Below are 27,200 nucleotides of genomic sequence, written 5' to 3' on the forward strand. Positions count from 1 at the left end.
TTTGTGTGTAACAGCAAAATTGAATGATAAAAGTATTTTATAAATCAAGTTGCACTCATTTGTGCCCAATTTTTTAAGTGTAATTCAGCAGAATACCAACCGAAAATGGCACTGAATCAAAATTTACGATGAGCACGTTTTGCCTGAGATAACTCCTACTGTTCCAAGAAGACTTCACAGACTAAAACAGGTAGGCAAGTGTCAATTCTAAAGAAAAATGGCAGCTCTAGATAGACCAGAGGGAGGCAAGTCTTCAACCAAAGCAATTTCAACAAGCTACTGGTTCTTTGTTTCTTGTGCCATTGTTGACTGGAGGACAAAAAAGTTGATCTAAATGTCATCAGATTGGAAGAGTAACCAAGTGTTTTAGAATTATTGTAGTAAAACTAGGACTTCTCTATATTTCTATTGATGCCATATAAAAAATTTTAGAAAAAGCTCTGTCGGCCATTTCAATCTATACAATCATGTAGGATAGTGTGGCTGAGTGGGAATGACATACTAATTTCATGCATCAGTGTAGAATTAGTGTTTGATCTTGTGGTAGACAAACATACATGGTAAGCTTTTACAAGTCCAAAGATGTTGATACAGAAAAGTCATACCAGATTGCATTGGTGATTTCTTGATGAGAAAATTGCGCCTGAATTCTTGATCAACCAAACTATAGGAGGCAGCAAAATGTCTAGAGTGGGACATATTTCATTCCTGAGGAATTAGGAAATGCCATTGGCCAGATAACTCCATCACATTGCCAGTGAGAATAGAGGAAACTACCAAGATATGTTCAACCAAAATTACTTTACTGAATTCTCTGTAAAACACTTCAATGCCGAACTCTAGGAAAATGGTGAGGGACCTTACAAATGACTAGTGGTGAAGTCGCAGATTGTTAAATGATAGTATTAGCTATTATCGACATCAGCTAATTTGCTTATCAAAGCCTACCATGATAAGCTTGCCATAGAGGGTATTAACACCAGAGTTTCAATGTAGTGCATCACTCAATTCATGAGTTAGAGAAGCCATTAACTTCTCCTTGGTAAGTTGCTCAGTTCCAGGGGACTTCACTATGAAAGTATGAAGGACGCTGTCAGTAGAAACAGAAACCTTGGAGTCCACCACATTGATATGTGAATCCCTGAAAGCTTGAATGACCTTGGAGACAGGGTGCTTCTCTAGAGGGCAACTCACTTGAACAATTACCTCATCCTGGGTTGATTGGATATCAACCTCGGGACAATGAGCCTGATGTTTGTAGTTCATGGATGATGGATCACCCCACATTTCCCTCTCTGCTTCCATCTCCTTGAGCTTATTCTCGAGCACAGTGATGTAAGATATGGCATCTCCGAGCAGGGAGGCCTTGTCCATCTTCGAGATGTTGGGCACCACAGCTCTCAGAGCGTAAAACTTCTGGTTAAGCTTCTCCCTTCTCTGGCGCTCAGCTTCGACATGGTTCAGTGGCTCTTCCCTGCCGTTCGCTGGCTTCCGACCCCTCTTTCTTGGCCTGCGCTCTTCAGTTGTGCCTTCTTTATCTTCTTTGAATGGAAGCTCGACATCTGAGAGCTCAGAGTCAGCTGCACGGGCACGGTCCATCAGTACACTAGTAGAAGGAGCATCGGCCAGCGTCCCAGTGCTGAAATCAATTTGGCTCGACTGTGACAGTGGGTGCGAACGCAATTTCTGGTGCAGCCGTGGCTGCTGCTTCTTCTGTTGGAGGAGGTTGATCCTCCGGCCATCACCAATGACTGTGTCAATTTGTCGAACAGAAGGCGATCCGAGGAATTTCTGCTGAATGGAGTCCGAACCGGGTTGATTCCATTGAAACACAGTAGCACCGTCGCTTAGTGGGTGGCTCTTTGGATAGAGAACGCCGTGCTTTGCTATTATGCCAATTGGAACTTGTTCCTTCTTCAGGTTCGGGTCCCTTTCTTTGGCGTGGGAACGGCGAGTGCTCCGATCCTTCCCAAAGATCTTCGGAAACTCGGCGACCTGATCGCCTTTGCCAGAGCGCGAAGCAAAAGCCGGATCGATGTTCTCGTCTGTATTTTCCCTGATCAAAGTAGCCGCCTTAACGTAATCCTGCCCGAAAATGGATCTGATCATCTGCAGCGCCTCAAAACTCTCCGGCAACGCCTTCGCCGATCCCAATTCGACCACGCCCGCAACACACGGCACAAACACGATGGTGCGGAACCCTGAAGACCTCGCGAGATAAGCCCGCACGCAGTAGTTGGAGCATCCAGGAGACGTCAATTCCGCCTCGGATATCCATATGTGCTTATCTGAAACAAACGCTCTTCCGGGAGCATCCTCCCCTTTGGAAAACGAGAAGTACATCGACGCGAGGAAGTAAATCTCAGCACCCGTGATGCGATCGAGCTGGAGCGCGTAATTCTCGTCGTCAGACCCGCCGGATAGCGCATGGAGCCGCTCGAGCACCCGCTTCCGCATCTTCTGGTGCGCGCAATCGAGGGGGTTACGCGGGAGGGCGCCGCTCTCCTCCTCGAAATCCCCAACCTCGCGACAGTGTCCGTCGCCCCAGCCCAGGACGAGTTCCCCGGCCTCCGACCGCGAGATCTGCCAGAAGATGGCGTAAGCCCAAGCGGAGCCAGGATCCTCCACGACGTGCTGGAGCTTGGTCTGGAGGTCGTCATCGCCGCCTCCGATAGCAGTGAGATGGCCGTCGGGGAAGGCCGCGTGCCTGGCGTTGAGATAGTCAAAGGCTTGAGGACCGAGCACCGCTACCGCCATCTGCTGGTCATCCTTAGTCCAAAACGCGCCCATCGCCGCCCGTATCCTGCTGAAACTCGAATCTCCACCGATTCACAGATCTTGATGCTTCACCTCCACCATTTGCCTCACAAATCGCAGCTTGATCGAAACCAAATCGGAATCGAAGAGGAGTGACCAAGCCGATCAACTAGGGTTTGGAGGAGGAACAAGGAAGAGGAAGGCTAGAGGCGGAAGCAACAACCCTACCGGTCTCGTAAAGGGAAGAAGCAACGGGGGGAAGACGGCGTAGAAGCAAGCGGCGGAGTAGCTAAAAGTAATCGACGGCGAGGCGGGGCTCGTGATAATCGCCCTTAAATAGAAACGTGGCGGAGCTGAGCCGGCTCGAGAGAGCGGAGCCGGAGCAAGCCGCGCACAGGTAGTTGGGCGAAGGAGAACGTAGGCTGCGAGTAACCGCATAGATATGGGTCCGTGCTTGGTACAAGTACAGTGACTTTATGCGGCCTCAGTCTCCCACAAATCTTCCGTTGGGATAATGTCGATTGTCGGGCCACAATTTTTTATTCTAATATTAAGAAATAAATATAAATTTATATTTCTTTTTTATTAGTTTCCGTTTTGAAAATTTTTAAAATTTTGTGAATAAAAACGAAAACCTTTTTTTTGTCACTATATAATGTAAAGGAGAGTCACCGTGATAACGTGATCGATACCCGATCGAAGTGATGGGTGATAAGTGGCCGTCAGTCAAACTATCAGTCGATCGGACGGCCAGAACAGGGGGCGTCTTGGTTTTCACGAATCACGAGGCCGTCTCAAGCTTTGCGTGACGCCTCTATTTCCGTTGTTTATTTCACGTGTAACCCATGCGCCCGCCGCGATATTAAATAGTTGAGAGCCGATCCGAGCTGACAGAGCCGAAAGGAGGGACGCGATAAGCTGCGCCGCGACGGGGAGAGGCCCACGTGAGTAGCGCGTGAGGCGGGGGGAACGTGGGCCGGATGGAACGGTATCGGGAGCGGGTGCTAAATCGCGTTTTGGACCCTGAAACTCATCAAATTTCCTTGCGGCCTTCTTTGATAGAAGAAGCGCAAATTTAATGTTGAGATGCAAACGAATCGAGAGCCTCGACTCTTGTTTGAAATATATTTGATTCGTTTTTCAAATTATCATAGTCCATGAGCCGTTTGCCAGTTAAATTTGAATCGAACTCAGATTATTTTTTAATTTAAATATGTTCAAATTAAAATATGACTACTTCAAATAGAATCTAAATTTTAGTCATTCCGAGTTATTATTCAATTCGGTTCGAATCAAGAACAATTCCAACGAATCGAATTGAATTATCAGAGTCAAAATTATTTATATTTTTAATTTTAAATCAAATTTGAATATTATATATATATATATATATATATATATATATATATATATATATATATATATATATATATATATATTAAATTTAAATTCAAATATCCATACTATTATTCAATTCGTTTGCACGAGTAATTTTTTATTTAATAAAATATGATGGTCAAATTGTAATAAATGATCGAAATTAGGATGTCCTTTCTTTCAATAAATAAATATTTTGTCGGATAATAAAAAAAATATTTATCTTTTATTATTTGAAAAGATAGTAATTTTTTTTGGATCCTTATGTTTGGTTCGACTTGCAGAAGCTATAGTTAAAGCCTCTCAATGATTAATTATGCATCTTACTTCAAATTTTAATTATGGTGTACTATAGCTTTAGTTCTTAGGTTTTATCTTTTTTATGCCCTTTATGTTTGGTTCGAATGTCAATTGAGTCCCAGGACTACGGTACAGACCTGCTAAACTATTAAATCAACCTGGGCATTTTAAATTTATCGTAATGATTAATGAACATTTTTTGTAAGATTAAATTTATCGTATTCAGAATTAATTAATTTTAAAAAAATAAATATTTAAATTATATTAAAAACAAACCAACAAAGAAATAGATAAGTCATAAGTCTTTGTCACTATAGTTCACGTGTTATATTTATCAATTCCCAAAAAAAACAATTGTTCAATGGTATAGTTTTGTCTTTGAAGGGATAAGGCCAAAAAGATGGAATACTAGTGGTAAAAGACAAGTTGAAGAACAGATTTTTTTTTAATATTTTTTCTTTTTCTTTGTCGTTCCTATTCTTCTCAGTTACCTCTTTTTTTTTTTATTTCCCTTGTTTTATTTTAAGAAGAAATAGATTTTTTTTTTAAATGATTCAATTAAAAAATTATTCGAATTTTTTATAAGTAATCGTTTGATGTAATTTTGACTTCTAAAATAAACAAGTTATTGATTTAATCGAGATTTTACTCGCTCCTACTAAATGTTGATATAATAAAAAAAAAAATGATTCTATACCAGGCACGTTTTCTAAATACCGATAAAAATCTTCCCAACGCCGTCAAAAGAACGCGTGTAAAACGGAAATGGAATCTACTGTAGGAATATTCTCTTTCGAGCTCGGCATTATCCCTTCGCGAAGGAATGTTCTCCCCCTTTGTCATTCCTTTTCTTCCTTATTCCACCACAAACATGTTAAAATCTCTCTCTGGATACATTTTGCTCCTCCTCGTCACACACATCTTGGTGATTCCTCGCATCCTCGCAAGGTTCTCTTTATTTTGAGTCTCATGTTTTTTTTACCCTCATTTTTCTCTGCAGAAATGTGATTTTTTTTTTGTTGTTAAATAATGTTTTTGAGATGGTTAACCAATAATCAATTTAGTTAGTAATTGTTTGTCCATAGATTTTGAGAGTGTTCCAGATCGTTGTTTGCTGTTAATTATACTGAGAACTGAAGCCCTCTTTTGGGGACTAAAGTGAGGCAGATAATTGTATTGCTTATGCAAAGGTGATAGAAAGTCTTACTGATCCAACTGGTGCAACTTTTAGCTAATCCAAACCTCGAATCGAATGGTTTTGTCACTTGTAGATTCACTGAAATATTCGTTAAGGATCATGATCATACATAGAATCAAGGTAATGCAATTTTGTCATAAGGCCAATGGTATTTATTAGCTATGCAATTCAGAATGGTCACCGGTACAATAAATGAGAAGAAAAAACACAGGAAATTATAGCACAAGAACAGAGTTCACTTTTGGAACACAAATTAATGAAGTATCCTGTCACTGTTTCTTTGCGTGTTGTTATTTGTTGTATGATGATCCCTGAAACATAAGCTTCTGCTGTGAAGGAAATGTTTGGGTCAATGAGTTTATGTATTTACCTCATGGATTGGAGGCTGCAACTCTGGCCGGTTTCATGGTTCTAAGAATGCTCCTCATGTGCTCATATGCAATCATGAAGAAGCCAAGGAAATAGAGAAAACTGAGTTGTATCTTTCCTAGAAAGTTATAAACTGTTAGCAGATTGCTCGCCGAACTGTTTCCATTATTCCTTGTGGATGATTTTGTTCCCAAGATTGACCATCGTGCTAAGAAAGTAAACCACATCTTATTCAGTAACAAGGGAAACAACTAATATATATATATATGGAGTTGCGGATGCAATTTGCAATGTGCTGCACTTACCGCCAAAAGTCTGACTCTCCGGCAACCAGGACCACTCTTGAGGATTAAGCTTGCTTTTTGATGCGATTACCAATTCCCTCAGAGCTTGGTTAACCTGATTGAACAGTCTTCAGCTATCTATTGAATGTCTGGTAAAATTGAGAGAGGTAAAGTGGTAAACTCCATTTCAGTTTGCAGTTCTAAGTTCATTTGACTTCTAAACACTAGAAAAGAAATTAAGGGGGTGGATCCTCTATGTTTTGTAGTTGTTTTCCTTTGCACTCACCCTCCCCCTTCTTTCCAGATTTAATGGTAAAGAGAGTCGATGAAAAGGAACTAACAGTTGGTAAGTATTTGGATAAAAAGGGGTGGATGAAAGAAGGCAAGTTATGTTTGGTTTTGTTCCAATGTAGAGCGTGATAAAAAGCTCTACGTGAACTAGACAGTTGGATTACCCTTGTCTTTAGATTTTTCTATTACTATATATCAATGCCTGGTAAATCTTCTTTGGCACATCAGCCAACATTTAGTGTGTGGCACACTATCTATTCTCATGGGTTTTAATGTTATTTTACGGGTTATTTACCCCATAGAAATCTCAGGGGAAGGAAAGGAGAATTTCAATTACGAGGAACTCTTCATCGGTTACCCCAATAGAAATACTGCAGAGAGGAATTTTGAACATTCTTTTAACACAACTGCATCCACCTAAAATAAAGGGATGCAATACTGCAGCAGTAGGAATGGGATAAAATCTTAGTTTTATCCTTGTTTCATAGCCCTCCTAGGTGATGATACTCTGTTGTCCTCCTAGGTAGCACCAACGACCAGATCTGTTGATGGGTGACCATAAGATCTTAGAGTGAAAGAGCTCAAACAGAGGTTTTCCAACAAGATCTAATTGGGGTTCAAGGTGAGGACTAGACCAAAGTCAACAGTAAGCATGGTCAGGCTTGAGGAGATGGCAGGTGCCACGGGCACAAAACGACAATGGGCTTAGAGAAGATTAGGCAATGGCTCAACAAGGCTCAAGTGTACTATGCTTGAGGCACCAACTAGAGTGTGGTGGGCTAGGCTTGGAGGTGATGACAAACACGGCCAAGCTCAGAGGAGATGAGAATCTTTTTACCTTTTTGTGCATAGGCTTGTGATGGGACTGAGACAGCCCAATCGGTCGGATTTACCTTAGTGTGAAATTTATAAATTACTAGATAATAAAATACGTTTAGATGACAGTTTATTTTACTAAAAGAATAACAAACATTGAATTCTAACTATTTGTGGAGTTCTTTTAGCAATTTATGCCTATTGGCCTTTTGAATGGATAGGAGATCAAGAATTAATTCTTGAAGTTTAAGAAAGCCTTCAGTCCTACCCAAAGCAGTAAGTCATCTTTGCATTTGATATTTATTTGTGAAGGAGATACAAATAGAATGATGCAAGGGAGAGAAGGGGAATGTGGAGAGAAGAGTAGAAGATTCTCTCAAGATGAAGGGAAGAAGAGACAGTATTCAGATAAGTACCCAGGTCAGTTCCTTCATAAACTCTTTACCCCTTTCAACCAAAATGGTCAATGAAGGCTATGGCAAAAAGTAGCCAATGAATCCTTGCTTGCATCGTTCCTTAAATCTATTTGCCTAAGTAAACAGAGAGAGAGGTAATTACTTTTGTTCCTTCAGTAAAACGCTAGAGATGTTGGATTAACTGTGATATCATGTTAAGTCTAAAAGAGAGTTTCATCCAATCAAACTAGCAACACTTAGATGGGATAGGATCTGTTGATATTAAACATAAACATATATGCAAAAGTCTTAAAAATTATCACTATCGAATTAAAGAATAGAGTTTGTTTATTCATCTTTTTCATTTGAACTGTTTTGACATGTCTTCTTTCAGCAGCAATGTCTCGGCAACCAACATCCTACATGTCTCTTCTTGCTTAACACAAGCCGTGATGAATTTCTCATTCACTAATATCTATTTTGTAGTTGGAATAATACTACAGCAACCGATGCGGTTCCTATGGCTACTGTTACTGACCAGGCATGAAAGATTATGATCCACTAACAAATAATCGACATTTAAATTTCAATCAAGACATCGGATAATTATTGATCAAATATTAACACTAAATTAATGATTCGACAAGATAGTGACGCCTCAAACTATACCTCATCTGGCCTTTCATGGCTGACCAGGTGTGCACCATGAAGTTCCACCATTCTGGCAACAGGTTGAAGTTTCTCGGCAAGGTTCCTTGCGTGATTTACTTGAGCAATAATGTCATGCCTAACGTAGAAAAATCAATATTGATGCCTAATTATTTCCACGTTTTTATTAGAAAAAAATGAGTGTATATGATCAATCCCAACCTTCCATGGATGATTGATATCAGAAATCCAGTTGATCTAATTCTCTCCAGCTCTTTTGGTGTCATTTTATGATTCCAGCAAGCATTAACTTGGCCTTCAAAGCCATGGTTCGATTGCATTCCACTTGACGATATATTCTTTACATATTCCTGGATAGCAAAAGTTTCAGAGAGTTGTGAAAATGCAAGTTGAAGTTAATTTTGTTGGAGACGTATGAGTAAAAAGATCAAAATAAGCCCACGTTGTTGGAAGAGATACAAATTCACTTTAAAAATAGATGCTGGCAATTGCATAATCGTGGTTCCAAACAGGCAAGTCTTAGAATTCAAATAATCAGTGCATTTTTCATTAAAAAAACTAAAAATGGAAAAGACAAAGGACTTATGGACATAATGTTGATATACAATCCGGTAAAACTACTTGAAACCAAAACAAAAAAAAAAACACGCACTTTGTAAAGGATATCCCTTCTTCTGCATGCAAATCCAACATGTTCGTCAAGATATTCCTACATTTTAAGAAAAATGAATACAGTTAAGTACGGACTAGTGATTCAAGGTGGATGGGGAGACGAAAGATAAAAAAAAAGAGTCGTGATTATTATCAACCGTTGTGTAATGAGTTTCCAAGTCAACAATAGCTCTTTGCTCTGGTGTTCTTGCGCTTAAGAAACGAAACGCAAGGGATATCATTTGGCGATCAATCTGCATTTAATAAAAAGAACAGGTTTCTGATTAATTGATGCGTGCGACCACATAAGAATCTTGAAAAAGAGGTGCAACTATAAATCTATGGTTCCATAGAATAATTGTCATGGAAGAACTTAATATCCTAATCTGAGCTTGCGGCAATCAATACTACTTTCCTGCATAATTGATGATGGATCCGGAAGAGGATACCATTATGAAGATCACAAGTCAAGAATTCTTCAATGAATCATTGTAATTCATGAAATAGTAAGATTTTAGATTATCATCGCATGACCTTCAACCATAAGCGCTAAACTTGACAACTAATATGAATGAAGAATGCCTAGCTCTTGGTTCAAGCTTACTAAATTACTCCAGCTAAGCGTGTCTAGCACGAGTGAATTTGGAATAGGGTCATTCAAATATTTTCACCATACAAAAACTAAGAAACTGATATTGTACAGGAAGATCAACTACCAGTACACACCTTTCCTTTCCACAAAGCTTGATTAGAAATCAGCATATGATGCCAAAAGCATTGTCGCTTTCTTGGCCAAAATGGAAATTAGGTTGAAATAACAAAATCTATAACCAACATTCGCCCATTGAGGGTCTTAAAGAAAATTTACAAGGATAGTTCCAACACTAAAATCTTCGAGCTAGTCTACTGCATACAAGGACAAGTTTCAGTTCGAGTTTAAAACAAGATCTGATTTACATATCCTTTTCAAGATTAATAGACTTAGAAGATACCTTCGGAAAGCACTCAAAACCACCTCCTGTGACATTGAGCAAGGCCAAGGAGCTTATTCTACCAGGCGCTAGGGCTGCCAATTTGCAAGCTATCATTCCTCCTGATTACAATCGGAACATGTTGTAATAAAATGTGAGGGTTTAGAATTACATATTTGATCTTTCCCCAAAAAAAAGACGAAATCTTAGCACTGAATGAATTATGAAGAGCCTTTATAAATAAGGAAAATGCCAGCAGATTGTAACTTCACCTCCAAAAAAATTGATAGAAGGAAACTCACCCATTGAATGACCGAACACATGAGCTCTTTTCCAGCTTAAATGATCCAATAGAGCAAGGGCATCTCTTGCCATTATGGTAGTTCTGCAATCCAATGAAAATTTGCGTTTATAGAGTACATTATCTATAGAATCAAACGGCAAACAACTCCAAAGATAGTAATTTGCAATAGTTCATATGAAAAATAACCAGATAAATACGAGAAAATCCAAAGAATGATCTCACATTGATGGTATTGTTACACATACATAACAAGCTTCGGTAGTCTACGGCATTGAAAATTTGTCTATGGAGCTAACCTCGAAAACTTGTAGAAATCTATGTTATCTAGACGGTTAGTCCTTAAACAAACAAAAGTATTAAATAAAATTCCAAAATGGCCGGACTTTCAAAAACTGGAGAAAAAAGGGGAAATTTTGATATTCCTGATGCCAAAAAGGGGGAAAGGGCACAAATCAACCACATAGCAAGAAGAAGATAAAAACTAAGAGGCGGCGTACGTGTATTCAGATTTGTGACTAGGCACAGAGCTCCGACCCATCCCACGGTTATCGAAGCAGCACAGCTCGATCCCATCCTGCACCTCCTCCTCATCGGCTGGTTCCATTCCACGATCGTCAGAAGGCACCGCCGGCAAGTCGTCGTTCGCCTCCACCGCTCCCGTCAACCCCCTAATCTGGGGCTCCCACGAATCATGCGTCCCCGCCAATCCTAAATCCAATCGGAGAACGCAAATCAAAACCCATTCTCCGAAACAGAGTTCCCGGTCCCTCGACAAGAAATTCCAAAATACAAACCGATAATTAGGAGGGCCTTGGTGCTGCCATGGCCAAACCTCTTGTAAAAAATCCGAACCCCATTCTCGCAGTCGCAGTAAGGCATCTCCTCACTTCGATTCCGCGGAACAAATATCCCTCTAAAATCGGAACACTCGATCTTCAGAATCACGAAAAAGGAATTAATAAAGAAGAAAAAAAAGAAGAAGAAAATTGATCGAAAAGAACGCGGATCGCGAGAAAAATGGGAGGGAGGAAAAGGGCATCGCCGCGGAGGTATCCTATTTATGGGAGGAGAAATTGCAAATAGATGAACTTGAAATGGTCTCCAGAGGCGGACACGTGTGCGGATGCGGACGAAACGTGGACATGTCAAGTGGGAAGGTTCGTGGCGGGAAGAGCATGAGTCAAAGATGGATGCTGTGGGCAATCCGATCGCCGAACTCGCGACGTAGACCGTCGGTTTGTCGGCGCTCGCAATCAAAGCCGTCCGTTATTCATCATTTTATTTGGCCATGTTGGGTGAGGAACATGCGGGATTCTTTATATGGATAATGTTACATAAATGCTTACCAAAGAAATTATCAATTAATTTTAAAAATCAATTTATGAATATATTTTTTTAAACAGGTTTGCAGCAACAGATGAAGTCATCTTAGTAGCTCTTCCTAGACAATCCCATATACGCGGGAAAAAAATAAATTAGGGATATTTTGTTTTAATACAATAGTCCTTTATTAAGAAAAATTAGGTAGCCAATGAGGTACCTTTGTATGAGAAGATCAAGTACCCGCCACTATCTCGTATAGACTATAAAAACTTCGTCAATCTTCTTCATTTATATGAAAAGTCAATCTTCTACATTTATATGAAAGTAAACGAATGAGCAAGTGAGAGAGGTGGATACAATGTATATACTAAGAAAGATTGATAATAGAAAACTTAAGTGAACATATTTGAAATCGGAGAAGATGGAGTGTTGGTTAGGAGGTGGTATCAAGGTGGCTTGGATATTGACTGTGTGAAAATTGTGAGCTAAAGTAAGGTGCTACCGAGCTAACCTGTGCAGTAAAAATAGAAACTGGGAGAAGGAAGCATTAGTCACCGGACTAGAGAAGGGGTCCCTAGCACAGACACTCCGATATTTAAGTCAGAAAAGTAGCTAAGCGAAAATAGAGAAGAAAATGAACAGTAGATACATGCATGCTATCACCTCGTAAAGCATCTCTAACCAACAGAGAGAACTTCTTTTTATACCGTCTCTCAAAACCTTTGTATTAATGAGGCAGTAGAGAATATCTAGTATTAGAGTATGTCAGGTGGTGGAATATGTATGGCAATCTTTCTATATGTGGAGGAAGGCCGACCAACTCTTTAGCCGACCAGGAACCGTGCTCTGGAAAAGTAGAGAGCTGAGCCCCTAAGATTTGACCGGCGTTGGAGCCGACCGGGTGTATGATGAAAACCTTACATTGAAGTAGGGAGCAGGGCTCCATAAGTCTAATCGGCATATATTGGGCCTATCGAATGTAAGTTGAGAGTCTTGTATATGGAGAAATGAGGAGCTGAGTCTTGTAAATCTGGTCGACATTGGGGCCAAGCAGATGTATGTTGAGAGCCTTACATTTGGAGAAATGTGTTGGTTGCTACTCGGAAAACCTAGAGGTTCCACTGTACAAAAATTTTGTACAAAGGTCTGAACCTTTTCCTAGCTACCATGTGTTCTTTTAAATTAAATTTTGGATCGCCTGCGGAACTTAACACGTTTGATCCAAAACTTAACCTATTCGTTCTTTTAGGTTTTGACTTGGGTCTCCTGCGGAACTTAACACGTTCGACCCAAATCACCTTAAGTTATTAATTCCATTAAATATTAATTTTCATAATTGGTTCCCAGTACTGACGTGGCGAGGCACATGACCTTCTTGGATATGGGAGCAACCACCACCGACTAGACAAAACCTTTTATAGAAAGCTAATATTTAATTTCCTAAAATAACTTTAGGTTAACCAAAAAGAACAATCAAATCACAAGGAAAAAATAAAACAAAAGAACACAACTTCGAAAAACATATTCGAAATACTAGAACGTAAGCCTCTTGTATTTGGTATTATTTCCATAAATAACTAGTATGATACGGAAATAAAAATTACTAGTTATACCTTGTAGAAAAACCTCTTGATCTTCTATCGTATTCCTCTTCTAACCTCGGACGTCGTGTGGGCAACGATCTACCGAGATGAGAAACCACCAACCACCTTCTTCTCCTCCAAGCAAGGTTCGGCCACAAAGGAAGAACTTCACCAAAGAAGAAAACCAAAATACTAACCAAGCTCCAAGAGATGCTAGCTTTCTCTCCTTCTTCTTCTTCTTCTCCAAGTAGTATCCGGCCACCACAAGAACTCCAAGAGGGATGAAGTATTCGGCCACCACAAGAGGAAGAGAGGGAGAGGATGATGGCCGGCCACAACACCAAGGAAAAGAGGGAGAGAAAACAATAGAGGTTGTTACATGAAGCCACCCTCACCCCTTCTTTTATATTCCTTGGCCTAGGCAAATTAGGAAATTTAATTACAATAAAATTTCCTCAATTTCCTTGTCATGATTTAATTGAGAAAAAATAAAATAAAATTTCCCCAATTACAATCTCATGGCCGGCCACATCATTGGAGAACAAATTGGACAAGTTTTAATCAACAATTAAAACTTCCTAATTTGTTTCCGGAAATTTTAAAAAATAAAATTTCTCTTTAAAAATCTCTACATGGTTAATAAAAAGAAATTTCCATAATTTTAATTTTACAATATGTGAATAATTTTTAAAGAGAAAATAAAATATCTCACCAATCTACAAATAAGGAAAGAGATCAAATCTCTTTCTTTAATCTTTTGTAAATTTTACAAGAGAGATAATTTTAATTTAAATTCTCTTTAATAAATTATTTCTTCCACATAATAAAAATTAAAATTAAAAATTCTTTTTAATTTTATTTTGGCCGGCCCTACTAGCATGGGTTCAAGCTAGGGCCGACCACCCAATCTTATACCTAGGCCGGCCCTAGCTTGTTTCCCAAGCTAGCTTGGCCGGCCCCTATTGGGTGGGTATAGAAGGTGGGTATAGGTGGGTATAGAACTCTATAACTAAGAGGCTACGATAGGGACCGAGAGGAGGAATTGGTTTTGGTCTCCCGATAAAATTAAGCATCCCGTGTTCGCCCCGAACACACAACTTAATTTTATCAATGATAATTCATTCCACTAGAGAACTATCATTGAACTACCGCACCAATCCCAAATTACATTTTTGGGCTCCTTCTTATTATGAGTGTGTTAGTCTCCCTGTGTTTAAGATATCGAATGTCCACTAATTAAGTGAGTTACTGACAACTCATTTAATTAATATCTAAGTCCAAGAGTAGTACCACTCAACCTTATCGTCATGTCGGACTAAGTCCACCTGCAGGGTTTAACATGACAATCCTTATGAGCTCCTCTTGGGGACATTATCAACCTAGTATCTCTAGGATACAGTTTCCTTCTATAATCAACAACACACACTATAAGTAATACCATTTCCCAACTTATCGGACTTATTGATTCATCGAACTAAATCTCACCCATTGATAAATTAAAGAAATAAATATCAAATATATGTGCTTGTTATTATATCAGGATTAAGAGCACACACTTCCATAATAACCGAGGTCTTTGTTTCTTTATAAAGTCAGTATAAAAGAAACGACCTCAAATGGTCCTACTCAATACACTCTAAGTGTATTAGTGTAGTTATACAGTCAAGATAAACTGATACCTAATTACACTACGACCTTCTAATGGTTTGTTCCTTTCCATTTTGGTCGTGAGCTACTGTTTATAATTTATAAGGTACTGATAACATTATCTTCTGCATGTGACACCACAAGCTATGTTATCTACAATATAAATTAATTGAACAATTACAAACAAATGTAGATAATTTGACCAAATGTGATTCTTTATTCAAGACAAATGTTTACAAAAGCTTAGGCTTTCAGTATACACTCCAACAAAATGGGGAGTTGAGCCTCATAAGTTCGACCGATTCTGAGCCAGGTGAATGTAAGTTGAGAGCCTTGAATTTGGAGAAATGGGGAGCTAGCCCCCGTAAGTTCGACCGACGCTGGGAATGGGCGGATGTAAGTGTTGATGCGGGAAGCATCCGACGATCGAACTCGTGTTTTGATAATGGCAAAGGATTCAAAATTAAGGTGTTGTGTGATCTAACAAGTCTGCTTGAGTATTTCAGGAAAGTCCTAGCTGCAGTTAGGCAAAGGGAAAACCCTAGGGGGTGGTAACCCTAGGTCATAGGGGGTGGTAACCCTATGCGGAAAGTCTTGGCAAGTCGATGGCTTCAGGCAAAAGTCCTAGGGGGTGGTAACCCTAGGTGGAAAGTCCTTGTGTCGCGAACCAGGTGAAAGACTGGACTAGCCGGGAAGCAGATGTCCAACAGAAAGTCCGGAAACTGACTGAAGCTACCCTTAAATGGATCCTAACTAGTTAGACTAAGGTTTAGTATTAAGTTCAATGGGTAGGACTATTTGGGAAACCTCGAAGGCATGGTTACTTTAATGAGTTCCTTGTGACTCACCATAGCCAGAAGTTTATCCAAAGAATGCTTACTTGTTGAACCCAAAGCTAAACCTGAATCTAACACAAAGTTAAAACCTTACCCTAAAATTCAATCATAATTCATCTCACAACAATTATAGGGTTCCCTGATTGAAAATTTAGATCGAGTGAGATGACTAAGTACTTAAAATTATTTTCAAAATTAATTAACTTTAAAATCTTTTCAAAATTAACTTAAATTATTTTCAAAATTAATTAACTTAAATTAAAATTATTTTAAAAATTAATTTCAAAATGATATTTTAAAACTTAATTTTAAAATTATTTTAAAACTTAATTCAAAACTTAATTTTAAAACTTAATTTCAAAATTATTTTAAAACTTAATTTCAAAATTATTTTAATTTCAAAATTATTTTAAAACTTAATTTCAAAATTATTTTAAAACATAATTTCAAAATGATTTTAAAACTTAATTTCAAAATGATTTTAAAACTTAATTTCAAAATTATTTTAAAACTTAATTTCAAAATTATTTTAAAAATTAATTTCAAAATGATATTTTAAAACTTAATTTCAAAATTATTTTAAAACTTAATTTCAAAATTATTTTAAAACTTAATATCAAAATTATTTTAAAACTCAATTTCAAAATCTTTTTAAAACTTAAATCCTTTTAAAAACTTAATTTCAAAATCTTATTTAAAACCTTTTCCAAAACTTTTCAAAACGTTAATTAAACCATAGGATTAATTGCTTGCTAACTTAGATTGGGTGAGATAGAAAATCTAAGGAGTCTACTTCAATTAAGTTATCTTTAAATCCATTAAAAAGAAACCAATTCAACTACTTCATGTGTAGGAATTGGATCAATGGATGTTGGATAGTGGATGCTCCAGATACATGACTGGAGATAAGTTGAAGTTTACTAAACTTAAGTACAAGAATTTAGGATCGGTTGCATTTGGCAACGACGGTAAACTTAAAGTAATCGGAAAAGGTAATATTGAACTTAGTTCCGATTTCATTATTCGAAATGTTTTATTGGTTGAAAATTTTAACTTTAATTTACTAAGTATAAGTCAATTGTGTGACAGTGGATATCTAGTCAATTTTGATAAATCTCGGTGTCTAGTTAAAAACATCGAAAACCCTGAAATTAGACTTAAGGGACTTAGGAAGAATAACATCTACACAATTGACCTATCAATATCCTCAATAAAGTGTCTCTTGACACAACAAGAGGAAATCCAACTGTGGCACAGAAGACTGGGTCACACTCACACTAGACTCATTTAAAAAATGAGTCAAAATGGTCTAGTTAGAGGTTTGCCCAAATTAAAATTTATTGAAAACTCAATCTGTGATGCATGTCAAAAAGGAAAACAAACCAAGTCAACCCACAAGTCAACCAACCTAGAAAGAACTAACTCCTTACTTGAGCTCCTTCACCTTGACCTATTTGATTCACATGGAGCCAAATCACTAAGCAAGAACCAATATTGCTTAGTGATAATTGATGACTACTCTAGGTACACATGGGTAAAATTCCTAAAAACAAAAGATGAAACCTATGAAATATTTAGTAATTTTTACAAATTAACGGAAAATGAAAAAGATACTAAAATTAAAAGAATAAGAAGTGATCACGGGGGAGGGGGGGTGGGGGGATTTGAAAATCATAGGTTTACCAACATGAATTTTCATGTCCTAGAACCCCCCAACAAAATGGTCTAGTGGAACGTAAAAATAGAACACTACAAGAAGCCACTAGGACTATGTTAAACGAATATAATTTAAATCATCAATTTTGGGCTGAAGCAATAAATACTACAAATTATATTCAAAACAGAATTTTAATTAACAAACCTCACAATAAAACACCCTATGAACTTTACTACCATAAAATTTCCAACCTAAACTATTTAAAAGTACTTGGTTGTAAAGTTCACATTTTAAATACTAAAGATTACTTAGGAAAATTTACACCCAAGTCTAACCAAAGAATATTCTTGGGATACTCCTCAACCAGTAGGGCCTTTAGAGTATATAATCAAAATACCTTAAAAGTTGAAGAAACAACTAATGTTATCTTTGATGAAGAAACCAATCCATCTAATATAAATGAAAATATTGACATCAATCCAAGAACTATAGAAGATGATGAAATCCAACATAACCTTAATAAACCAGAAGAACCAGTTTCTGACCCACACATAAGACCAACTAGAGTAAGTACCTCTGACCCACCTGACCAAATTTTGGGTGACCCAAACCTAGGAGTTAGAACTAGATCCTCCTATAGAAACCTTAGTCAGATTGTCCTTATTTCTAAAATTGAACCTAAGACTATAGAAGAAGCCCTACCTGACTAGACTGGATCATTGCAATGCAGGAAGAATTAGCACAATTTGAGAGAAACCAAGTCTGGGACCTTGTACCTAAACCCATAGATAAATCAATAATAGACACCAAATGGGTTTTTAGGAACAAGTTGGATGATCAGGGTGATATAATAAGAAACAAAGCTAGACTAGTAACCAAAGGGTTTAGTCAAGTTGAAGGATTAGACTATGATGAAACCTATGCTCCAGTAGCTAGACTCGAATCCATTAGGATGTTATTAGCCTATGTAGCAAATAAAGGGTTTAAGTTATAACAAATGGACATTAAGTTAGCCTTTTTAAATGGGTTTATCAAGGAAGAGGTCTACGTAAGCCAACCTCCAGGATTGAAGACTTAGACTACCCAAACCATGTATTTAAACTAAAAAAGATGTTATATGGACTAAAACAAGCCCCTAGGGCATGGTATGAAAGATTATCTAACTACTTAATATCCAAAGGCTTTAACCAAGGACAAATAGATCCAACCCTATTTGTAAAAACTATAGAGAAAGATATCTTTATAGCCCAAATCTATGTTGACGATATAATTTTTGGCTCAACTAACTCTAAGTTTTAAAAAGAATTCGTTAAATTAATGGAAAATGAATTTGAAATGAGTATGGTTGGGGAACTCAACTTTTTCTTAGGCTTACAAATAAAACAAACCAAAGATGGAATCTACATTTATCAAACTAAATATGCTAAGGAATTAATTAAAAATTTCTGCATGGAAAATTCAAAAATTATAAATACTCCAATGGCAACCAACATTAACATTGACTCTGACCCTGAAGGAAAAGCAGTAGATCCAAAGTACTATAGGAGTGTCATAGGTAGCTTACTTTACCTAACTGCAAGCCGACCCGATATATTGTTTGCAGTAGGAATGTGCGCAAGATACCAATCCTGTGCAAAAGAGTCACACCTAACATATGTTAAAAGAATACTTAGGTACATTAAAGGAACTCTAAATGTAGGACTCTGGTACCCTAGAACTTGCACCTTTGACCTTTATGGCTATTCTGATTCGGACTATGCCGGGTGCAAACTAGATAGAAAAAGTACAAGTGGTAGCTGCTAGATTCTAGGTCAGTGCCTAGTAAGTTGGTCAAGCAGAAAGTAACATTGTGTTGCTCTATCCACTACAGAAGCTGAATATATAGCTCGAGGAGAATGTGCATCTCAACTGTTGTGGATGATGCATACATTAAAAGACTATCAACTAGAATATAAAAATATAAAAATCTTTATTGATAATATCAGCTCAATTAATCTGACCAAAAATCCTATTCACCATTCTAGGACTAAACACATAGAGGTAAAACACCATTTTGTAAAGGATCACGTAGCTAAGGGTGAAATTGCACTCAACCATGTTGAGTCCAAATCAAACCTAGCTGACATTTTTACAAAACCCTTACCTGAACTTGAGTTCAGTGCACTTAGAAGGCAAATAGGAATGTGTTGGGTAGAGTAGGTGTCTTGTTTTATTTAATTATCTTATTTTTTTTAACTCTAGGAAAAATAGTTTTCAAAATTTCAATTTATTAGATTTTTCAAAAATTGGACTTAGCCTAAGTTTCCCCCTAGAAATCATATACCCCTAGACTTAAGCCAGAGCATCTCACAAATACCTAGGTATACCTTGATTGTGTTTGAAAGATATAGAACGGTGTGAGATGCATAGGGTACAGCCTGGACTCAAGAATGCTTATATCTGTGCATCAATATGAGTCTGGGCGTTAAACACGTAATATACATCAAGCAAGTCAAGTTTTCTAGCTCTAGTCAAATCTACCTAGACCAAATTGACTTAACTTGACTAACCATGTGAAAGTTGTTGCCCTGTAGGCAATTAGCATGTAGCTAAAGGTTAGACAGTTGGTAAAGGATACTCAGTTTTCTGGTTAAGCATGTTTGATCTTTAGGGCTCTGATACCTCTTAAAGTCAATCTATTGAACTTGACTCATGCTTGGACTTAAGGACCAACTGACTTTGAATAAATAACCTAAACCAGATTTTTAGCTACTCTACTCCCTCATTGTCCTAAAATTTAATAAGTATTGTTTAAAATTAAGCTAAGTTTTTTTTAACCTAAGCTATAGCTTTCAAAATCCAATACTTGCAAAGAGCTAAGCTAAGCTCCAATCTTCATTTTCAAAATCCAAGCATAAGTTTGCAAAATTCAACTCAAAAATTAAAAAACGACTTCAAAAATATTTTCTCCAACAAATTTTCAAAGTCTAAACAAGTACTTCTCTATGTATAGTTTTACTAGCTTTTCAAAATCTGTCAAAAGGTTCCACCCTCTAGTAGCTTTATAATTTTAACTAAGTTTCCAAAGAGCTAACATTATCTTTTCACTTAGCTAATAATAAGAAATGACAATTATAAACTGTTAAGTGTTTTCAAAATCTTGTTAAATCAAATAACTATTTTTGCTTATTTTTGATATATGGCAAAGGGGGAGAGTAGCAAACTCAAATAATTGTAAAATTCAAATTTAAAATAATGAATATTAAAGGGGGAGTAACAATTAAGGGGAAGCCTTTACTTGGCACTATACTTTAAATTCATAGAGTTTACTTTAGCAAATTTGCTAAGCTTGCTTTAAATGCGTTCATCTATTCGTTTTTTTTTATCTGTTTACTTAACTTTGAATTTGAGTTGCCATAATAAAAAAAGGGGGAGATTGTTGATACGGGAAGCATCCGACGTTCGAACTCGTGTTTTGATAATGGCAAAGGATTCAAAGTTAAGATGTTGTGTGATCTAACAAGTCTGCTTGAGTATTTCAAGAAAGTCCTAGCTGCGGTTAGGCAAAGGGAAAACCCTAGGGGGTGGTAACCCTATGCGGAAAGTCTTGGCAGGTTGATGGCTTTAGGCAAAAGTCCTAGGGGGTGGTAACCCTAGGTGGAAAGTCCTGGTGTCGCGAACCAGGTGAAAGACTGGACTAGCCGAGAAGCGGATGTCCAGCAGAAAGTCCAAAAGCGTCGAGTGCTGAGCAAAAGTCCAGTCGATCTGGAGGATCGCACTGGCAACAGGTAAATCTCCTGAGTGGAGTAGGTGAGGACGCGTTCCCCTTAGAGGGAACAGTAGGCGTCGGGTCGACCTAGGGTTTCCGGACGGAAATCCGAAGTCAGACCCGGATAGTCTGATGACTATCGATAATATTTTGTTACCTTATTTAAGACTTTATGTGCTAACTTTGTGTTGCAGGATATTGTTTGGGACTAACATGTCTTGCAGGTACAAAATAATAAAGTCTTCCCTCGGATGAACAGTGTCTGAGGCGCCTCCATGGAGATTGGAGGCGCCTCGGGTGCAAAGTTGGAGCTGGTTGCGAAGCACCTTGGGAGGCACCTTGAAGGAGACATAAGGCGCCTTGGAAGGTGCCTTGAATGGGGCATAAGGCGCCTTAAGCAGATGAACTTCGACCAGTTCAAGCTTGATCCACGCGGGAGACTCGGCAGCATGGAGGCGCCTTGAATAGCCTTCAAGGCGCCTTGAACACCCTTTATAAGGGGGTTTCGAGCAGCACCTTGAATCATTAACTTCCAGGCTTCCTTTCTTCAACGTGCCGCTAACAAGATCATTCCGAAGTGCTGCTGCAACATTCCAACGACCCGGAGCTCCATAACTTGTGATTTTTATACTGTTGTCGGTATAACCGTGTTTCTTTTTACTGTACTTATTTGCAATACTTGTACTCTATTCGAACTTATAGTTGTTGCCCACAGAAAGCAATTAAGGATCGTGGGCCTTTGAGTAGGAGTCGCCTTAGGCTCCGAACGAAGTAAATTCCTCGATATTTGTGTATTTGTTTTTATTCCGCTGCGTTTTAACTCCGATAGTTTTGCGATTCGAAAAACGAAATAGCCGCGAGCGCTATTCACACCCCCCCCTCTAGCGCTTTCTCGATCCAACAGTAAGTTAGGGATTCAGCATTCGCTCGGACAATATGTCTGGTTGGACTTTATGTCGGAGTTTCATCTTATACACGGTTGTTATACTTGAATATAGAGTTCAGTCCAGCCGAGTTATTTACCTAGCATGTTCGATCGACCCTTTGGTCTGATCGGCCAGAGCACTCGACAGTGACACTGGACTTATTTCGACATTGCATCGATATGACTCAAGATTTGACTCCCTTCTTGACTTTGATCGCTACATCATCTGACTTTCTTGATGTCGAACCAACTTCGGGGGTCTCACCTTACTCGCTGTATCACTTGCCTCCTCTTCAAGTTTATTCGAAAGAAGTTGCAAGCTCGACTGACTAAACATTTATGTTCTTTAGTGTCATTGGCTTGGACGCTCGGTCTTATTTTTGCCGTTCAAGTTTTATGCTAGGAGCATTGTCCATTTGAATAGTTTGCAGTTATGGTAAGAGTTGAGATAGGCACGAGAGTAAACCCACATATAACTCGGTCGATAAACATAAGAGTCTGAAATGTAGGCGCAAGGGCATGTTCACTTATAACTCTGTCGAATAGCACGAGAGTCTGAGACATAGGCGCATGGGTAGACTCACTTATAACTCGGTCGAACGTCACGAGAGTATGGAACTTGGGTGTGAGAGTAAGCTCACTTATAACTCGTCCAGATAACATAAGAGTCTGGGATGGGCACTAGAGCAGAGTAACTTATAACTCGATCAGATGGCACGAGGGTCTGGGATGGGTGCGAGGGTAGGCTCACTTATAGCTCGACCGAGCAGCACAAGAATTTAGGATAGGCGCGAGGGCAGACTCATTTTTAACTCGACTGAGCAGCATGAGAATTTAGGACAGACACGAGAGCAGACTCGCTTATAACTCCGTCAGATGGCATGAGAGTTTGGGACATAGATACGAGGGCATACTTACTTATAACTTGACCGGACGACACGAGAATCTGGGACTTGAGCGCAGAGCAGGCTCGCTTATAACTCGCTGCTAGATGACATAAGAGTCTGGGATTGGCATGAGAGCAGTTTCTCTTATAACTCAGTCATATGGCACAAGAGTCTAGGACGGGTGAGAGGGTAGGCTCGATTATAAGTCAGTCAAGCGACATGAGAGTTTGGGACAAGTGCAAGAGCATACTTGCTTATAAATCGGCCGGAAAACACAAGAGTCTGAGATATATGTGCGAGGGCAGACTCACTTATAACTTAGCCAAACGACAGGAGAGTTTCGGACTCAGGAGCGAGAGCAGATTCGCTTATAACTCGGTCGTGTTGGTGCAATTTGCAATAGCAATCTAACTCATGTTTTGATGAATGACAAGTGAGTTAAGTTAGGTATTGTCATAGTCTAACCTTGCTATCAAGTGTGCAGAGTTGACTAACCCCACTCAGGATGTTCGATTTTTTATTGGTTAAAGTTTGGATGTGTGATTCTGGCAAGTCGGGATGTTTGATTCCTGATAGGTTGAAGTCTAGATGTGGGATTTTGGCAATGGTCGAGATGTTCGATTCCCTATTGGAGACGACTGGATGTGCAATTCCAATAGGTCGGGATGTGCGATTCTCGATTGGAGAAGACCGGATGTGCGATTCCAGTAGGTCGGGATGTTTGATTCTCGAAGTCCAGATGTGTGATTCTGGAGGTAACTCTACACATGGTAAATAGAGATAAGTCACTAGAGGAGAGTGACTAAGTGAGGGTTGTCCCCGTTCGAAGGGACAATAAGTATCAGTCCAATTTAGGTCTATTTCAGAAACCTAAATTGAGACTCTGACTAGATCCTGGTCTCGGTGAGACAATATCTAATTACTACTTCTTAGTATGATTGTGTTAAACTTTGTCTTGCATGATATACTTTATATTGTTGCACTACAAGAAAACAGGGCTTCAGAAATAGATTTTTAAAACGGAAATAAAATCTGTTTTAAATTTTTATAAATTATAAACGGATTTGCTATGGAATTCTTAATCTGTTTCTTTTTTTAATAAAAAATAATATATAAAAAATTTTAAAACAAAATTTAAAATAAATTAGAAACAGAATTTATAAATAATTTTTTATAAACAAAAATAAATACAGAATAACAACGAAATTTGATACAAAATTTTATTTGTTTATAAATTTGTTTAAAAATATTTTAAACAGAAAAAAATCCATTTATAATTTATATAATTTGAAAAAAAATTTATATTAAGTAATTAGAAAAATACTTTATTTTAATTCATATCTTCTTCTCCAGTCCTAAATCGCGCACACGATCTTCTTCTCCAATCCCAAATCGCGCAGGACTGCAAGGTGGGGATCTGGCATGATTTGAGCCACTCATCTTGATCTAGCCATCCTGATCATTCAATGGGTTCCAGTGGATCTTGACCATTCACTCAGATTTGATCTCAACCACTCCATCAGATCTGGATTGATGAGGACCGTCGGATCAGATTTGTGGAAATAAAATCCACGCATCTTCTTCTCCTTCGCTGGGTTTCTCACGCTGCGAAGGCCGGTACGACACTTCTCCCTCCTTCGCCATCACTCCACCAAAGGGGTCGGCGGTCCGCCACCACTCCACCGCCACCGGCCGGCCATCTCCTCTCCATCTTCCCACCGTCATTTTCTACCCACGATTCCAGCCAACGCCATCATTTCCTCCAGTGGCTCTTCGTGATTTTCTGCCCCGACGCGCCGACACCAGCATCCAGGCCACGACAGAGTTTCTCTACTTCAGATCCAAACCGCAACCCTCTTCTCTTCGGGCTAGAGCATAAGAGGTCCTTCATAGTCAACATCCGACCACGACATCTCCAAGATCTGGCCGCCCTAAGCAAGCAGCGGTCCTCTTTTGGAGAGCTCTTCACTTCATGCTCAGCACCGGCTTCCCACAGACATCTCCGACCTTCATCAGATTCTGAACAGCAAGCTTCTTCTTCAATGGTCGATATGTTGATTTGCGTGGTTGATTGTTTGATGTTTCTGTACTTAAGCTGTTCTCCCATGTTTTAGATTTGCATGTACCCATGTCATTTTGATTCATGCTCTTAAGGTGTTTGACAAAATGCTTATTCCAATAGTTAGGTTTAAATTCGTGCACTTTATTTTTCCAATAGTCATTTGAGGAATCATAGGTCGATAATTAATTCCCAACAATATTTTTTCTTCTTCTTAATTCTTCTTCTTTAATTTGCTTATATATATAATCTATCTTGATGTTGCAGGAGGAGATCACCAAGGAGTTTGAGGAGAGGAAGATTGAACTCGAAGCTAAGGCTCTAAAGATCTATCAGGCCTCAGACGCTGATATCAAGATCTGCATTACTTGTCAAAGTTAAATTTGATCGAAATTCCATAAAGAACAAGGTCTGTGGCTTCCTGGTGTACCCTAGTATGTTGTATTGCCTCAGCACATATCTTGCTCTGTTGCCTCGTTTCGTTACATGAACACTACAGTGGTGATAGAAATGCTTCTCTCTTATTTTCTGATATTCACTGTATTACATGATTCAGCTGTAACTTATGACTAATGTTTAGTTCAGTTTCATATTACTTAAATCAATCATTGCAGGTATGTTGCTGAAAAATTTGTACATAACAATGTGGTTTCTTAATCAAGAAACTACTTATCATTAAATAAAAGGCAGCTGATATTCAGTGTTGAATCATTAAATTGGTTTAGTGGTTCCTCTCCTATCAAGGCTAGACAACTGCAGTGCAAGGTAAATACTAAATGATGTTTTTTAAACTTGTTAGATTGCTTTACTGAGATATAATATATCCATGATTCTAAATTTTGTAAATTGTATTAGAATATAATGTCAAATATCAAGGTCGATGACTTGGTCGGTGTTCCATATGTAATTTCATATATTTTGATTAGAAAATCTTAGTGAATAAGGCAGTAGTTTTCTAAAATTGGTTTTTAAGAATCTGGTGACTCATTGCTATTGTGAAATATCTATCAAAGTAATTTATATATTCTTGATTCAAAATTCAAACTCCAAGAGTTTCTTTTTCTAGTGTAAATATAATTGCAAAAGAATGTTGTTGATGACATATTTGCGAGAATATAAGAATTATGACCCAGACTCAAGTATAGATTTTTAAACAAATAATGCCATTGCATGTTAATTGTCCTAAGTTTGATTATCTCATTTCTCCCATAGGTTGTGGTCCAAATCTCAATGGAGATAATATAAATTTGTACTCTTAGTAAGTAGTTTTTTTTTTATATAGGTTATTTCATTGCATGCTTGTTTTTATATTTATTAAACTTAATCATTTCATGTTTTGATTTTGCTAGATTGTCTCAACAAACTTGGTTGGTTCATTAATCCGTATGAAGTAATTCATCTCATGGAGTTCGAGACAAGGGAGGGCAAAGGGAAGAAATCATAGACATGCATGCTACTAGCAAGAGGATATATGAAGACATTATTGAAAGTAAAAAAGTATTGAACTTTTTATCACAAAAAATGGGAAGAAAAGTTTATCAAGGTAGGCAAAGCAAAGAAAAGGAGAAGGTTTGTAAAATGATTCAAGAGGTGAAATATTCAAATCATTTATATCTAGGAGGATCTGATCCCTGTGATCATGAGCGTCGTGATAGAATGTAAAGATTAGATTACTTAAGGTGAGATTTAAAAATTTATACATTTGCTTAGATGATGTAAATATTTATTTATCCCAATGTTAATTTTATGATACTTTTGGATTAGAAATTAGTTATTTTAAATATTTATTTGAAATGTGTGAGTTTCTTGTAGTAGATAAGAATATAGAAATATAATATAATAAAAAAATATCAATAAATTTAAAAATAAAATTATATTTAGATTTATAAATATAATTATAAACATATTAAAATTATTTTTATATGTTATTTAAAACAGATTAATGACGGATTTAAAACAAAATTTAGAAACAAATTTTGTATTTGAAATTTATTTTATTTGGTTAATTTAAAAACAGATTTAGAAACGACTTTTAATCTGTTTCTAAATTAGAGACGGAATATTTCCGTCTCTTGAATTAGCAACGGGGCTTTCAATAACGGATTTTAGACACGGAATATTCCGTCTCAAACCTTTTTTAGAAACGGAAAAGT

General features: G+C 37.8%; 2 protein-coding genes and 2 long non-coding RNA genes across 6 annotated transcripts; 2 read left to right on the forward strand and 2 right to left on the reverse strand.

Moving 5' to 3' along the window:
- Positions 1-408: 408 nt before the first annotated feature.
- On the reverse strand, positions 409-3,168 carry LOC122041721 (transcription factor MTB1-like). The gene has a single exon (XM_042601503.1). It carries the CDS (start codon positions 2,788-2,790, stop codon positions 988-990), a length of 1,803 nt encoding a protein of 600 aa, XP_042457437.1. The 5' UTR covers positions 2,791-3,168; the 3' UTR covers positions 409-987.
- Positions 3,169-5,272: 2,104 nt separating this feature from the next.
- LOC122041725 lies at positions 5,273-7,863 on the forward strand. The gene is made up of 2 exons (XR_006129056.1): positions 5,273-5,382; positions 7,614-7,863. It is a non-coding gene; the product is annotated as an uncharacterized LOC122041725 (long non-coding RNA).
- Positions 5,770-11,420, reverse strand: LOC122041724 (putative aminoacrylate hydrolase RutD). Of its 3 annotated transcripts, XM_042601505.1 has the most exons (10): positions 11,177-11,420; positions 10,880-11,090; positions 10,381-10,463; positions 10,100-10,200; positions 9,266-9,361; positions 9,109-9,165; positions 8,658-8,806; positions 8,457-8,574; positions 6,307-6,400; positions 5,770-6,209 (listed from the first exon to the last, which is right to left on the reverse strand). In XM_042601505.1, exons 1-10 carry the CDS (start codon positions 11,259-11,261, stop codon positions 6,004-6,006), a joined length of 1,200 nt encoding a protein of 399 aa, XP_042457439.1. In that variant the 5' UTR covers positions 11,262-11,420; the 3' UTR covers positions 5,770-6,003. The 3 variants fall into 3 exon arrangements, 2 of the variants coding, with proteins under 2 accessions (XP_042457439.1, XP_042457440.1); XR_006129055.1 differs by having other exon boundaries at positions 6,307-8,574; XM_042601506.1 differs by lacking the exon at positions 5,770-6,209 and having other exon boundaries at positions 6,373-6,434.
- A 13,523-nt stretch (positions 11,421-24,943) lies between these two features.
- Positions 24,944-25,681, forward strand: LOC122039834. Its single transcript, XR_006128399.1, has 3 exons — positions 24,944-25,033; positions 25,315-25,456; positions 25,662-25,681. It is a non-coding gene; the product is annotated as an uncharacterized LOC122039834 (long non-coding RNA).
- The last annotated feature ends 1,519 nt before the right edge of the window (positions 25,682-27,200 follow it).

This window comes from Zingiber officinale, chromosome 2A (genome assembly GCF_018446385.1).
Source record: "Zingiber officinale cultivar Zhangliang chromosome 2A, Zo_v1.1, whole genome shotgun sequence".
In the NCBI taxonomy this organism is placed as follows: domain Eukaryota; kingdom Viridiplantae; phylum Streptophyta; class Magnoliopsida; order Zingiberales; family Zingiberaceae; genus Zingiber; species Zingiber officinale.